This window comes from Chelonoidis abingdonii, chromosome 5, assembly GCF_003597395.2.
Source record: "Chelonoidis abingdonii isolate Lonesome George chromosome 5, CheloAbing_2.0, whole genome shotgun sequence".
NCBI classification, from domain to species: domain Eukaryota; kingdom Metazoa; phylum Chordata; order Testudines; family Testudinidae; genus Chelonoidis; species Chelonoidis abingdonii.
The window spans coordinates 147,443,876-147,456,716 of record NC_133773.1 but is presented as its reverse complement, the minus strand read 5'-3'; the positions used below and the strand labels follow the sequence as shown (position 1 = coordinate 147,456,716).

The window sequence follows — 12,841 nt, the reverse complement described above, 5'->3', positions numbered from 1 at the left end:
CTTCTGTAACGTCCTGACATGGCCTAGGTGGGCAAAGACGGTTGTATGCTGGGGCTGGAAGGTCTGCGTTGGGTCACTGGGCGTGTGCATACCCAGCGAGTGCATTATAAAACGATTGTCCTTCAGACTTTGCAACCTGGGGTCAGTCTTGTCTGAGAAAAGGCCCTGGCCTTCAAAGGGTAAATCCTGAATAGTTTGTTGCAATTCAGGGGGAAGGCCTGATACTTTGAGCCAGGAGATACACCTCATCGTCACTCCTGATGCCAGAGTTCTGGCTGCAGAGTCTGCTGCATCCAGAGAGGCCTGAAGGGAGGTTCTTGCTACCTTTTTACCCTCCTCACGTAGGGCCGTGAATTCTTGATGGGACTCCTGGGAAAGAAGCTCCGTAAACTTCCCCAAGGACACCCAAGTGTTAAAATTATACCTACTTAGGAGGGCTTGTTGGTTCGCTACCCTATGCTGGAGACTCCCGGCCGAGTATATTTTGCGGCCTAGGAGGTCCATGCACCTAGCCTCCTTTGACTTAGGAGCCAAGGCTTGTTGGCTATGACGCTCCCGTTCGTTCACCGATTGGACAACTAGAGAGCAAGGAGGTGGGTGAGTGTAGAGATATTCATACCCCTTTGAGGGGACCATATATTTTCTCTCTACTCCCCTTGCTGTAGGTGGAATTGAAGCTGGGGATTACCAAATGGTGTCAGCATTAGCTTATATGGTGCGGATGAACGAAAGGGCGACTCTAGTAGGTGCATCAGACGATAGGATGTCCACGACCGGGTCCTCTATTTCAGGGACCTCCTCCACTTGCAAGTTCATATTCTGAGCCACTTGCCTCAAAAGGTCCTGATGGGCCCTGAGGTAAATTGGTGGAGGGCCTGAGGAGGATGTCCCTGCCACCGCCTCATCAGGTGAGCAGGAGGAGGAGAGGCTCGGGACCAAAGGGTCCTGTGGTGGCTCCTGTACTTGAGGGCCATCATCTGCATCGGGTGGAACCTCAGCAACTGCAGATGGAATTGGAGTCTCATCTGTGCCCGTGGCGGGCGGGGTGGGGGGCTGGCTTACTGTCGCCTCTGGTACCCGGTGTTCTGACGGGGCCAACTGTTGAGCCACTGATGGTGCACCTTGGCTTTGGTGGTATGCCCTTGGTGTCCAGAAGGACCAGTGATGAGGCCCTTGCTCGTGGCTCTGGGAATATATGGCTGGGGATGTCAGAGTCACGTTCCTGTGGATAGGATGCGCTACCAGCCTGCGATGACACCGATGTGTGTCTGGAAGGGCAAGGAGGTGCCGATAGGCCCTGGGAGGGCGCCACTGTTCTCGACACTCGGGCCCAGGGCGGTGCTGGGGAGCGGTACCGGGAGCTATAACAGCACCGTGAGCGAGACTGGGACCTTCTACCGTATCGGTGCCAGGAGGTCGACCGAGATCTCGAGATTCTTTGTCTGGAGTGACTGCGGGATACACAGTGCCGAGATCGGTGCCGTGAGCCGGATCAGTACCAGGAGTATCTGTCCAGCGAACGAGATGTCGAACAGTGTCGTGAGTGCGACCGGTACCACAGTGGAGAGCGGTGCTAGGACTGTGAGCGGTGCCGGGAGCGGGAACGGCGCGATCGAGAGCGTCTGCGAGACCGGGATCTTGAACGACGTCTCTCTGGTGGACCAACGGAAGGAGGCCTTACCATGGCCGGCTTGCCGATGGATTGTATGACCCGCACCAGCAGTTGTGGCCATGTTGACTCCGTCATTGCGATGAGCTCCCTTGCCGTGGAGATGGTCTCCAGCGTAGAAGGGAGGGCAAGCTCAACCACAGCATGAGCCAGGGAGTTGTCAGGCACCGGACTCGACAGTCCTTGTGGGACCGGAATCGACAGTGCTGAGCTTGGCGGAGGCGCAATCTGCGGTGCCACAGTCGACGGTGCCGCGGCAGATGACGGTGCCGGATGAACCATCTTGGAAGAGCGCTCCTTCCATGGAGCAGAAGTTGAAGTACTATGTTGCTTCCTAGGTCTCAGGGACAGGGAGCGGTGCCGAGCAGATGTCGGTACCGGTAAGGGTCGGTGCTGGACTCTTTCTCGGTACTGGAGTGGTCTGGGGCTGAAGGGGCGCTCCTTACCAAAGGAGTCTGTTGGGCGCTCGGTGCCGATGCTGCAAGACTAAGTGCCAACTCCATGAGGAGCTGTTTCAATCAAAAGTTCCGCTCCTTCTTCATCCTTGGGTTAAACGACTTGCAGATGCGACACTTATCGGCAAGGTGGGATTCCCCTAGGCACTTGAGGCAGGAGTCATGGGGATCCCCTATTGGCATCGGCTTTTGGCACGCCGAGCACGGTTTGAATCCCGGTGCCTTGGGCATGGGCCCACACTGGGGTGGAGGAAAGGGGCTAATCCCCGATCCCCCCTTAAACTATGTACACTAACTATAAAGACAACAACTAATACTAACTATAACTACAAGAACTCGAACTATAAACACAGTAAAGAGCAAAGAGCTATGAGTAGCTAAGCATGTGGAGATCAGCAAAGCCGCACTCCACAGTTCCAACGACCGTCACGGGCAGTAAGAAGGAACTGAAGGGCCGTTGGGTCGGCAGGGGTATATATCCAGCGCCATAACGGCGCCACTCCAGGGGGCGCCCAGCTGACCCACCGAGTGTTGCTAGGGTAAATATCTTCCGATGAGCATGCACGCGGCGAGCACACACCTAACTGGAATCGATATGAGCAAGCACTCGAAGAAGAACTTTGAAGATACTAATCTCCCACCTTCCTGAGAAGCTTCCTGGGATGTTGCTTTGACACTGCAGGGTCATGGGATGATGTCACCTGGTATGAAGTAACGTCTTGGACACTCCTGGTATTTTTCCACTGGAAACAAAGGATTCCCGCCTTATGTAAATCCTACTTAAGGATGGGAAGTGAGTCAATCAGGGCTCTTCTCCATTGCCTTCCTGGCCAAGAAGGAAGACTGCTGAAAGCACCTGAAGAAATAAAGGAACTAAGCTGGGAAAGGCAAGGGCTGAGTCCAGGCTGAGACAGGGGTCTAGCCTGTGAAGAGAAATAACTGGAACTCTGAGTTGCAGAAATTCTGCAACCTGCCTAGAGCAACATTTAGGGTAAGAAAATTCTATTTGTAACCTGTTTCTTTAGAGAATTAAGCTTAGGCTGCGTGTTTTGTTTTATGTGCTGAGTAATCTGCTCTGTTCTGTTTGCTATCCCTTATAATCACTTCAAATTTACCTTTTGTAGTGATAAACATATTTCTTGTTTATTTCAAAACCCACTTTGTGCAATTCATATCGGGGGTGGGGATGGAAACTGTGCATATCTCCCTCCACATTGAGGGAGAGGGCAATTTTTATGAGCTTGGGCTGTGTAGCACTCTCTGCACAGTGCAAGACACTATTATTTTGGGTTTACATCCCAAAGGAGGTGTGCACATGAGTGCTGGGCTGAGTCGTCCCACAGAGAACTGTTCACAGGCTCTGTGTGACTCTACAGCTGGGCGTGTCTCTACCAGTGTGTGTGTTGGAATGGGGCGCGAGCGCCTTTCACAGCAGCACAGAGTAAGGGAAAGCTAGGCCGGCTGGACAGGTGGGCTCAGTGGGACCCTAGCACATCTGGTGGCACTGAGAAAGCGGGGTCCAACCTGCCACAAGATCTACCAGTGACTATTAGCCAAGATGGTCAGGGACAGAACCTCATGCTCTGGGTGTCAGTAAACCTCCTAATGCCAGAAGCTGGTACTGGACGGATGAATCACTCAAAATTGCCCTGTTCTGTTCATTCCCTCTGAGGTATTTGGCACAGGCCATTGTCAGAGACTAGATACTGGGCTAGATGGACCTTTGGTCTGACCCAGTGTGGCCACTCTTAAGGTTCTCTTAGGAGAAATGGATGACACAAGCCTGCAAGGCCCTGAACTTTGGCTAACTGGTCAGGTCAAAGGGGCAACACTAATGTGAGGAGTGGGATAGTTTCCACAGAGAGAAATAAGCTGGTATTCCTGTTAAACTAAGATGGAACAAATACTGGAGGTGCTCTCAGAACTCAAAGATAGCCAAAAGAAGTTAAAACAGGATCTGGAAATTTCTCAGAAGGATTTAAAGAAACTTATGGAGGTTTCCCAGAAAAGACAGAAAGACGACTTGTGGTCAGAGATAAAATTTCTGTTGGGACTGCAGCTATCAAGTGTCTGGGCAGATTTGGGGTAATTGTACCTCCATCATTAGACTGAAATGTCATGTGGTACCAAGGATATGTCAACACTATTATCTTGATCAACCACACTTGTAATGTTATCAATAAAATACATCAAGTTAGTTTGAGAGGCTCTATCTTCTATAAACCCACATTGATTGGCATTAACTGCATTACCCTTCTTTAATTCTTTATGATTCAAGTCCCGTATCAACTGCTCCATTGTCCTGGCCAGAAATGATGTCATGCTGACAGACCTGTAATTAGCAGGTCATCCCATTTCCCCTTTTTAAAAATTAGCATAACTTTAGCTTTCTTCCCGTCTTCTGGAATTTCCCCAGTGCTCCAAGACTTATTGAAAATCAACATTAATGGTCCTGCAAACTCCTCAGACAACTCTTAAATCTCTTGGATGCAAGTTAACTGGACCTGCTGATTTTAAAGATGTCTAACTTTAGTAGTTTCCGTTTAACATCCACTAATGATGGGAAGAATGTTATCTGCACCATATGATAAGACTGTGACAGACTGACAATATCTATAATATAGTTAACAAACCTTGTGGAATTAAGATTAACTTTAATTCAATGAAGTGTAACATGAATGACTTAGGGTTAACACATTTGCAGTTCATTGTATTACAAATGCAAACATTCACACCATGCTGTGAAATTGTATGGAACTTCTTTACTAGAATGACAAGATTAATACAATTTCTGGAAGTTCAAAGGTCTTTCTGGAACAATAGGTATGAAATGAATTTCCTTAGGAAATACCTTGAGGTGAGGGGAATGCAAATCCTCCCCCTTTGAAGCCAATCTTTTGAAGATATGCTGTGAGGAAAGAGACCCTTTGTATACAAACTACTTGCTTCTGGAAACTCCAGTTCAAATAGCCCTGAAGTGTATAAAAAGGAAACTGAACATGTTATGACTGTGCTTGTTTCAAGCTGAAGATCTGATGAACTTGTAACCACAAGGTGTTGCTAGGATGGGGTATTAAAAGTCTGCACCTGAGCAACTTTCCTAACTTCTGATTATTATTAATTAACAACTAAAACCCCATCTTGTGCTTTATCTGTTAGGACACAGATCCATAAGCAAATTAAAGACGTATTATTCTTCACACAAGACTTCAAGAAATCCAATAAGTTTAGAAAATGAAGGTCTGATAGCCCTGGCTGTAAGGGACCACGGAAGAGTTTGTTATGGCCTAGCTAGGGCTTGTCGCCTTCTCAAGGACAGGTTATTAGAGGATGCAGCACACCAGTCTATTCTGCTTGTAACCAGTTAGAACCACTTCACATGGGAAGCCCCTATGTGTATGGGGAAGTGCAGAAAGCCCCTGGCCGCAGGCCAAGGGGGCGGCCATGGCTGATGGAAAGCCCCGAATTGCATAGGCATGAGCTGCTTTGCATGGTATTAGCATGATGCGATAAGTGCTGCAGGGTGTTATTTTTGTTTTGGACTTCGTTCCCCGCCTCTATGACAGCAACGCTTGCAGTCCCCATTGCCAGGGCCGGCTTCAGGAAGTGCGGGGCCCAATTCGAACAGTTTCGACGGGGCCCCGGCAGGGATGACTGGAAAAAAAACCAAACCAAAACCACAAAAAACAGCTGTAGAAAAACACTCGCTCCAGGTCTTTGGTGGCACTGAAGAACCCGCCGCCGAAGTGCCGCTGGAGACCCAGAGCGCCGCCAGGTGAGTAAAAATTAAAAAGGCGCCTCTAACCAGGGAAGGGATTCTCACACTGGGTGCCGGGCCCTCTTAGGCGCAGGGCCCAATTCAGGGGAATTGGTGGAATTGGCCTAAAGCCAGCCCTGCCCGTTGCGGGTATGTCACGTTACCTTCAATAAAGCCAAATCACTCACTGTGTGTGTGGGGCCTCGTCCTTGCAGAGCACTCAGGCACGTAACACTGGCCAAACCCAATCATAGTGCACATCTGAACTTCTCAGTCATACAGTTCTGCTGATGCACCACACATCCAACCCCCAGACCCCAGACCCACTATTACAGTCCCAGTCTCCCCACCCCATCGCTCAGCAGAAGCTCCATCTCCACCACTTCTCAAACTCAAGGTGACAGTAAATGTAAGGATGGGGGCTGAAGTGAGAAGCAGGTGGGCTTCTCCCAGGTGCTCTGGCTGCCCCTACTCTTCCTTTCTCCTCCTGTATTTCAAAACTTCCCAGAGGAATGCTCACCAGCTCAGAGTCCTCCCCGTGCTGTCTCTCTTCTCCACTCTGATGTGTCAGCCGCTCTTCTGCTCTCTGGAACCAACAATATCAAACAGAATTCATCTTTACAATCAAGCTAAGAGTCATTATCATTGGCTCATTTCACCATAAGACCTACGGGCAGGGCTGTGCTTCCTTTGTATACCTTTCCCTCTCTGGGACACGTTTCCAAATGCAGCATGGAACCTGCTGCCTTTCTGAGAGGAAAGCTGTCTTACTCCTAGGAATGTTGGTACAACTCTCTGCTTCAGGCTGGAAGGAGGTGGGTAAGACCCTCACACAGGATTTTGACATGGCTGAGGTGACGGGCTGCTATGTTAAAAGGGACATTATACTCAGGCCTCTTCTGCCAGTCCCACTGAGTAGCCAGTGCTGGCATCCTTCAGAAGGTGGATGTCTCAACCAGCTCCACTCTGCTCATCTTTGCGTCTGCCAGGGGAATACTTGTATTAGAGAAAGTTGGGGCTCAGAGTGTCCAGGCCTTATCCCCTCACTTCACCTTATAAAGGAGCTCCTTGAGCAAAGGGTTGTATCATGTACCCTGAAGTGATGTATTATAGAAGCCTCAGAAAGTTGCAATTGAAGGGGCAGGAACTGGAGGGTTCAGAGGATATGGTCCAGTTGGTCTAATTAGAGCTGCTTTTGGCTAATTTTCAAAGGTAAATGGGTCAGAAGCAAGTTTGATGGATGAGGGGCACTCCCAGTGCTGGTGGGTGGCAGCTCGTGAACACTAGGCTGCCCATGTAGCTAACACCTGTGGTGCTGACTTGGCAGGGCTCAGAGATCGCAGTGCCTACTGTGAGAGGCAGTTCTCTGGGCCAAGACCAAAAAGGACAAAAACTAAGCGTGGTCCCTAAAGACAGCGGCTCCAACTGAGCCTCACAGGGGAGCCAGTCTGGAGCTCATTCTTTCTCAGAGGAGACTGAGTGCTGTTCCTGACTCTGCCACAGCCTCCATGTGACACCTCGGGCAAGCCACTTCATCTCTCTGGGCCAAGTGCTAATAGCCCTTTGTTCCTCTCCACCTTTGTCTGTCGTGTCTATTTAGACTGTCAGCTCTCCATGTCACAGACTCTCTCCTGTTATGTGTCTATACAGCAGCCAGCCAATGGGTGACCTCAGCTGGAGCTTTGAGACACTACAAACAAATAAAAACAAATGTAATAATTCCATTTGCTTTGTCCTGTAACTCACATGGGTTGGGCAGCTTCTCCCAAGTCTAGTACAAAGGGAGAAGGGTCAGCCCATGAGGAGGGACAGAGTATTGACAAAGTTTGAAAGAGGCTTCCCACCAGGGCTCCATGACACTTTGGACCTTCTATTTCCATAGGGTCTCCCCACCACAGCGTCAGGGCCAAGGGCTTGCAGGTGTGGTTAGGAATTATTGGGCTTCCCTAGGGCTTGCAGGTAACTATGATATTAGGTACCCATCACTGCAGTGGGGGCTGTGGCTTGGCCCATCAAAATCATGATGGCTTGACTCAGATATCATTGCTGTGGTTTCATCTCTGAGAGCTTTAGCAGCTCCATCTTGTTTATTGGTAAAGTGTCTGGGACACTGGTTCTCCACTTGTGAGGTAACTCCCTTCTCTTCATGTGTCAGTATATTTATGCCTGCATCTGTAACTTTCACTCCATGCATCTGAAGAAGTGAGGTTTTTTTACCCACGAAAGCTTATGCCCAAATAAATCTGTTAGTCTTTAAGGTGTCACTGGACTCCTTGTTGTTTTTGCCTGGGACAGGTGGCTAGTTACACAACAGCTCAGCAACCCGTGCTATGCCCCCTGTTTCCCTCTAGGTCTGTAGAGGGAGGGGAAATGCCAGCCTGAGCCCTAGTGTTTGTCCCCACAAGAGAGCTTTGTGTTCAGTCTAGCTCAAACCCATTTAACTTTGTGAGGCCAACACCACAGCTGGACAGGGCTGACAGCCGGTGCCTTAGGGTAACGGGGGATTTACCTTCTGGGCTTCGTACAGCACCTCCAGGATATTGCTGAGCAGCTCAATGCAAGCCTCCTCCTCCTCTCCCTTCACAATCAGCTCCTGGAGGATGGGGATTGTAGTATGCAGCAGCATCTCTCGACACTCTGCACAGACAGACAGAGATATTAGTTGTGGGGTGGGAAGGGAGCAAACACAGACACCTCACCGTCCTGGGGAGGGAGTGGGTGTGACGTTATTGATATAAACTGGGACCATATAGAACATGGGTTGCAACCAAGGTCCTGTAGTGGCACCAAATCCTATGTAAAAGGGGTCATATAAGGTGTCTAAGACCAGGTTACGGGTTACTGGTTATGATTATGCTGTCTGTATGTCTGAATCATTTTTGTAGTTGAAGTTATGAATATTGGCTGTGTACTGTCTGTATTTCAAACTTGTGCTGTGTTACTGGAAAAGATTCCAGACAAGTTAGTGTCAGCTCAGCTTAGCCTGCTTGATGGCCCATTAAGGACCATTAGCTACACAACTGATCCATTGAGAGGAGGCAAATACGCCTTGTGACTCAGCAGGGTGTGCAGAAACTGGCCCATGTGACTGCAAACCCCATTTTGCTGTAACTTTCCACAGTAGGAACAAAGGAGTGTTCTTACACCTGGAAAGGTCTATATAAGGCAAAGGCCTCATCTCCATTTTGTCTTCAATGCTGCTTCTACCTCTGGAGGGACTTTGCTACAATCTGAAGCTCTGCACAAAGGACTGATGACCCATCCCAGCGGGGGATGTTCTCCAGAGACTGGATTTGAACCTGCAGTTTACTTCATCACTGCTACAAGCCTGAACCAAGAACTTTGCCATTACTGTATGTAATTGATTCCATTTAACCAATTCTAGCTCTCATCTTTATCTTTTTCCTTTTATGAATAAACCTTTAGATTTTAGATTCTAAAGGATTGGCAACAGCGTGATTTGTGGGTAAGATCTGATGTGTATATTGACCTGGGTCTGGGGCTTGGTCCTTTGGGATCGAGAGAACCTTTTCATTTTACTGGGGTGTTGGTTTTCATAACCATTCATCCCCAGGACGTGTGGGACTGGTGGTGATACTGGGAGACTGGAGTGTCTAAGGAAATTGCTTGTGTGACTTGCGGTTAGCCAGAGGGGTGACACCGAAGTCTGTTGTCTGGCTGGTTTGGTTTGCCTTAGAGGTGGAAAAACCCCAGCCTTGGGCTGTGACTGCCCTGTTTGAGCAATTGGTCCTGATCTGGCACTCTCAGTTGGGTCCCGCCAGAACCGCATCGTCACAGTGGGCCAGAGATGGGCAGACGTTCAGGCTCAGGTTGGAGCCCAGGCTCTGTGACCCTTCCCCCTTGTGGGTCCTAGAGCCTGAGCCCAAAGGTCTCCACCGCAATTAAACGGCCCCACAGCCCAAGTCAGCTGCCATGGGCCAGCTGTGAGTGTTTAATTGCACTGTAGACATGGAGAATTCACCATATCCCTAGGGGAGCTGTTCCAGTGTTAATTCCCCTCAGTGTTAAAAATGTGCCTCTTATTTCTATGTTGAATTTGTCTGGTTTCAGCTTCCAGCTACTAGACCTTGTTCTGCCTTCATCTGCTAGATCGGAAATCTTCTGCTCATCTATGCACTTACAGCCCCTGACCAAGTCACCTCCTGTGCTACTCTTGTCTTGGATAAACTAAATAGCCTGAGCTACTTCAGTCTCTGATTCAGAGGTGAGACTTCAGATCATTCTCATCGCTCCTTTCTGAACCCTTTCCAGTTTGTCAGTGTCATCTCTTTTAAAGTGTGGACACCAGAACTGGACACAGCATCCCAGAAATGGTCTCACTGCTGCAAGCCAGTGGTCTGAATGAGCTGTCTCCTGCCATCTACTGAAGAACTGGAGGAAAAGATCTAACGAGCAGATACACTTGCTTTGCCAGGATGATCAGCTTTGGCTGTGTTGTGTTAACATTCACTTAAACCTTGGAGGCGGGGTAATGAAATGTTATCCTTATTGTATGAGTAAAGGGGGGCAGAAAAACAGTTACTCACCTTCTCGTACCTGTTGTTCTTCGAGATGTGTCGCTCATTTCCATTCTAATAGGGGCGTGCGCTGTGTGCACAGTCATCGGAAGGTGTTTCCCCTAATGGTACCTGTCAGGTTGGCTGTGGAGCCCTCTGGAGTGGCGCCTTCATGGCGCTGAACATATGCCACTGCTGACCCGGCCCCTCCTCAGTTCCTTCTTCCTGGCTGCTCCGACAGCGGGGAAGACGGGCGGGTTTGGAATGGACATGAGCAACAAATCTCAAAGAATAACAGTTACAAGAAGGTGAGTAACCATTTTTCTTCTTTGAGTGCTTGTTCATATCAGTTTCAATTAGGTCCCAAGCCCTACCTAGGCGGTGGGGTCGGAGTTATGGAATCGCTGACTGGAGCACCCCTCTGCCGAATGCTGCATCATCTCTGACATGCTGGATGATAGCATAATGAGAGAAACGTGTGGACTGAGGACCACATTGCTGCCCTGAAGATCTCCTGTATTGGAACCTGGGCCAGGAACACTGCCAGAGATGCCTGCGCCCTTGTGGAGTGTGCCATAAGGGCCGGGGCTGGAACCTTGGCCAGCTCAGAGCACATCCTGGTGCCAGACATGATCCATGACGAGATCCTCTGAGATGAAACCAGCAGCCCTTTCATCCTGTCCACAATCACCACAAACAGCTGGTTTGACTTCCTGCTCAGCTTCGTGTGCTTGATAGAAAAGGCCAGCGCTCGCCAAACACCCAGAGAGTGGAGCCTCTGTTCTCAGACATTAGCATGAGGCTTAGGGAAGAAGACAGGCAGAAAAATGTCCTGGTTGGTGTGAAAATGTGACACCACCTTGGGAAGGAAGGCCAGGTGAGGTCAGAGTTGTACCTTGTCCTTATGTAGGGGGAGTCAGAAGTGAAAGTCTTTAATTCCGACATCCTCCTTGCTGAGGTAATGGCGACCAGAAAGGCAACCTTGTGACAAGTAGAGAAGGGACCAAGTCATCAGTGGTTCGAAAGGGGGCCCCATTAGCCTGGAGAGGACCAGGTTAAGGTCCCATACAGGGAGCGGTAGTCTAATATGTGGGTCTAACTGCTCCAGGCCCTTGTGGAAACGAGCAACCATAGGGTTGATGAAGATTGAACATCTGGCTGCTCCTGGGTGGAAGGCCAAAATGGCTGCAAGGTGCACCTTGATGGACAATGCTGCGAGACCGTGCTGTTTCAGGTGCAGCAGGTACTCCAGGATGAGTAGTATGGGCACCTGGAGTGAAAGTGTGCAATGCTGAGCACACCAGAATGTGAACCTTTTCCGCTTTGCTAGGTATGTGGCCCTAGTAGAGGGTTTTCTGCTGCTGAGTAGGACCTCTCTTACTGGTTCTGAGCCCAGGAGCTCCATAGGGTTTAGCCATGAAGCTTCCAGGCCGTGAGATGGAGGGACTGGAGGTCGGGGTGATAAAGTTGACCGTGGTCCTGAGTGATCAGGTCCGGGAAGGGTGGCAACATGATCAGCTGTCACTGACAGCTCCAGGAGCATGGTGTAAGAGTGTTGTCAAAGCCATGCTGGTGCCACCAGAATTAACTCTGCCCTGTCTCTGTGGACCTTGAGCAGGACCTTGTGCGTGAGAGGGATCGGGGGAAAGGCGTAGAGCAGGTGGCCTACCCCGGGTAGCAGAAATGTGTCTGTGATCAAGCCTGGGCTGTGTTTCTGGAAGGAGCTGAACACTGGGCACTTTCTGTTGCTCCGGATGGTGAATTGTCGACTTGGGGACACTCCAGCTTTTGGAAGATGGAGTATATGACATCTGGGCGGAGGGATGACTCGTGATTGTGGAACGATCTGCTGAGGTGGTCCGCCAGTTCGTTCTGCAGTCAGGGGAGATAGGACGCCTCCAGGTGAACAGAGTGAGCTATGCAGAACTCCCATAGCTGGAGGGCTTCCTGACACAGAGGGGAGGCGCAGGCTCCACCCTGCTTCTTGATGTAAAACATGGCGGTGGTGTTGTCTGTCATAACTGCCACACTCTGTCGTTGTAGTCAGGCCTGAAAGGTCTGGCATGCCAGTCGCATTAACCTCAGCTCCTTGATGTTGATATGGAGTGAGAGTTCGTCCTGCAACCCCAGGCCCTGCATTTGGAGGTCTCCCAAGTGTTCTCCCCATCCCAGACCGGATGCATCTGTTACCAGAGACAAGGAGGGCTTGAGGCTGTTTAAGGGACTCCCTTGCACACTGCCTGAGGGTTGAGTCACCATCAGAGGAACTCGATCACCTGCTGAGGCACGGTGACCACTGAGGCCAGGTTGTGCCCTAGGCGATAGGCCAAAGTGAGCCATGCCTGCTATGATGGGGCAAGGCCAGATGGCTACAGTAAAGTACTGAGGAACAGGTATGTTAGCCCCAGGCTAAACAAATCCCTAGTACCGTGGTAACCAAACG

The 12,841-nt window shown here is 50.0% G+C and overlaps 1 protein-coding gene across 1 annotated transcript in view; it reads right to left on the bottom strand.

Moving 5' to 3' along the window:
- The window catches only part of LOC116829840 (dedicator of cytokinesis protein 2-like), a 248,983-nt gene that overhangs the window by 208,709 nt on the left and 27,433 nt on the right, over positions 1 to 12,841 (bottom strand). Inside the window, exons 3-4 of the mRNA XM_075066763.1 lie at positions 8,391 to 8,518; positions 6,402 to 6,467 (exon numbers count right to left, since the gene is read on the bottom strand). Of these exons, the coding sequence (XP_074922864.1) occupies positions 6,402 to 6,467; positions 8,391 to 8,507 (183 nt within the window). The 5' untranslated portion in view covers positions 8,508 to 8,518. The remainder of the gene's footprint in view (positions 1 to 6,401; positions 6,468 to 8,390; positions 8,519 to 12,841) is intronic.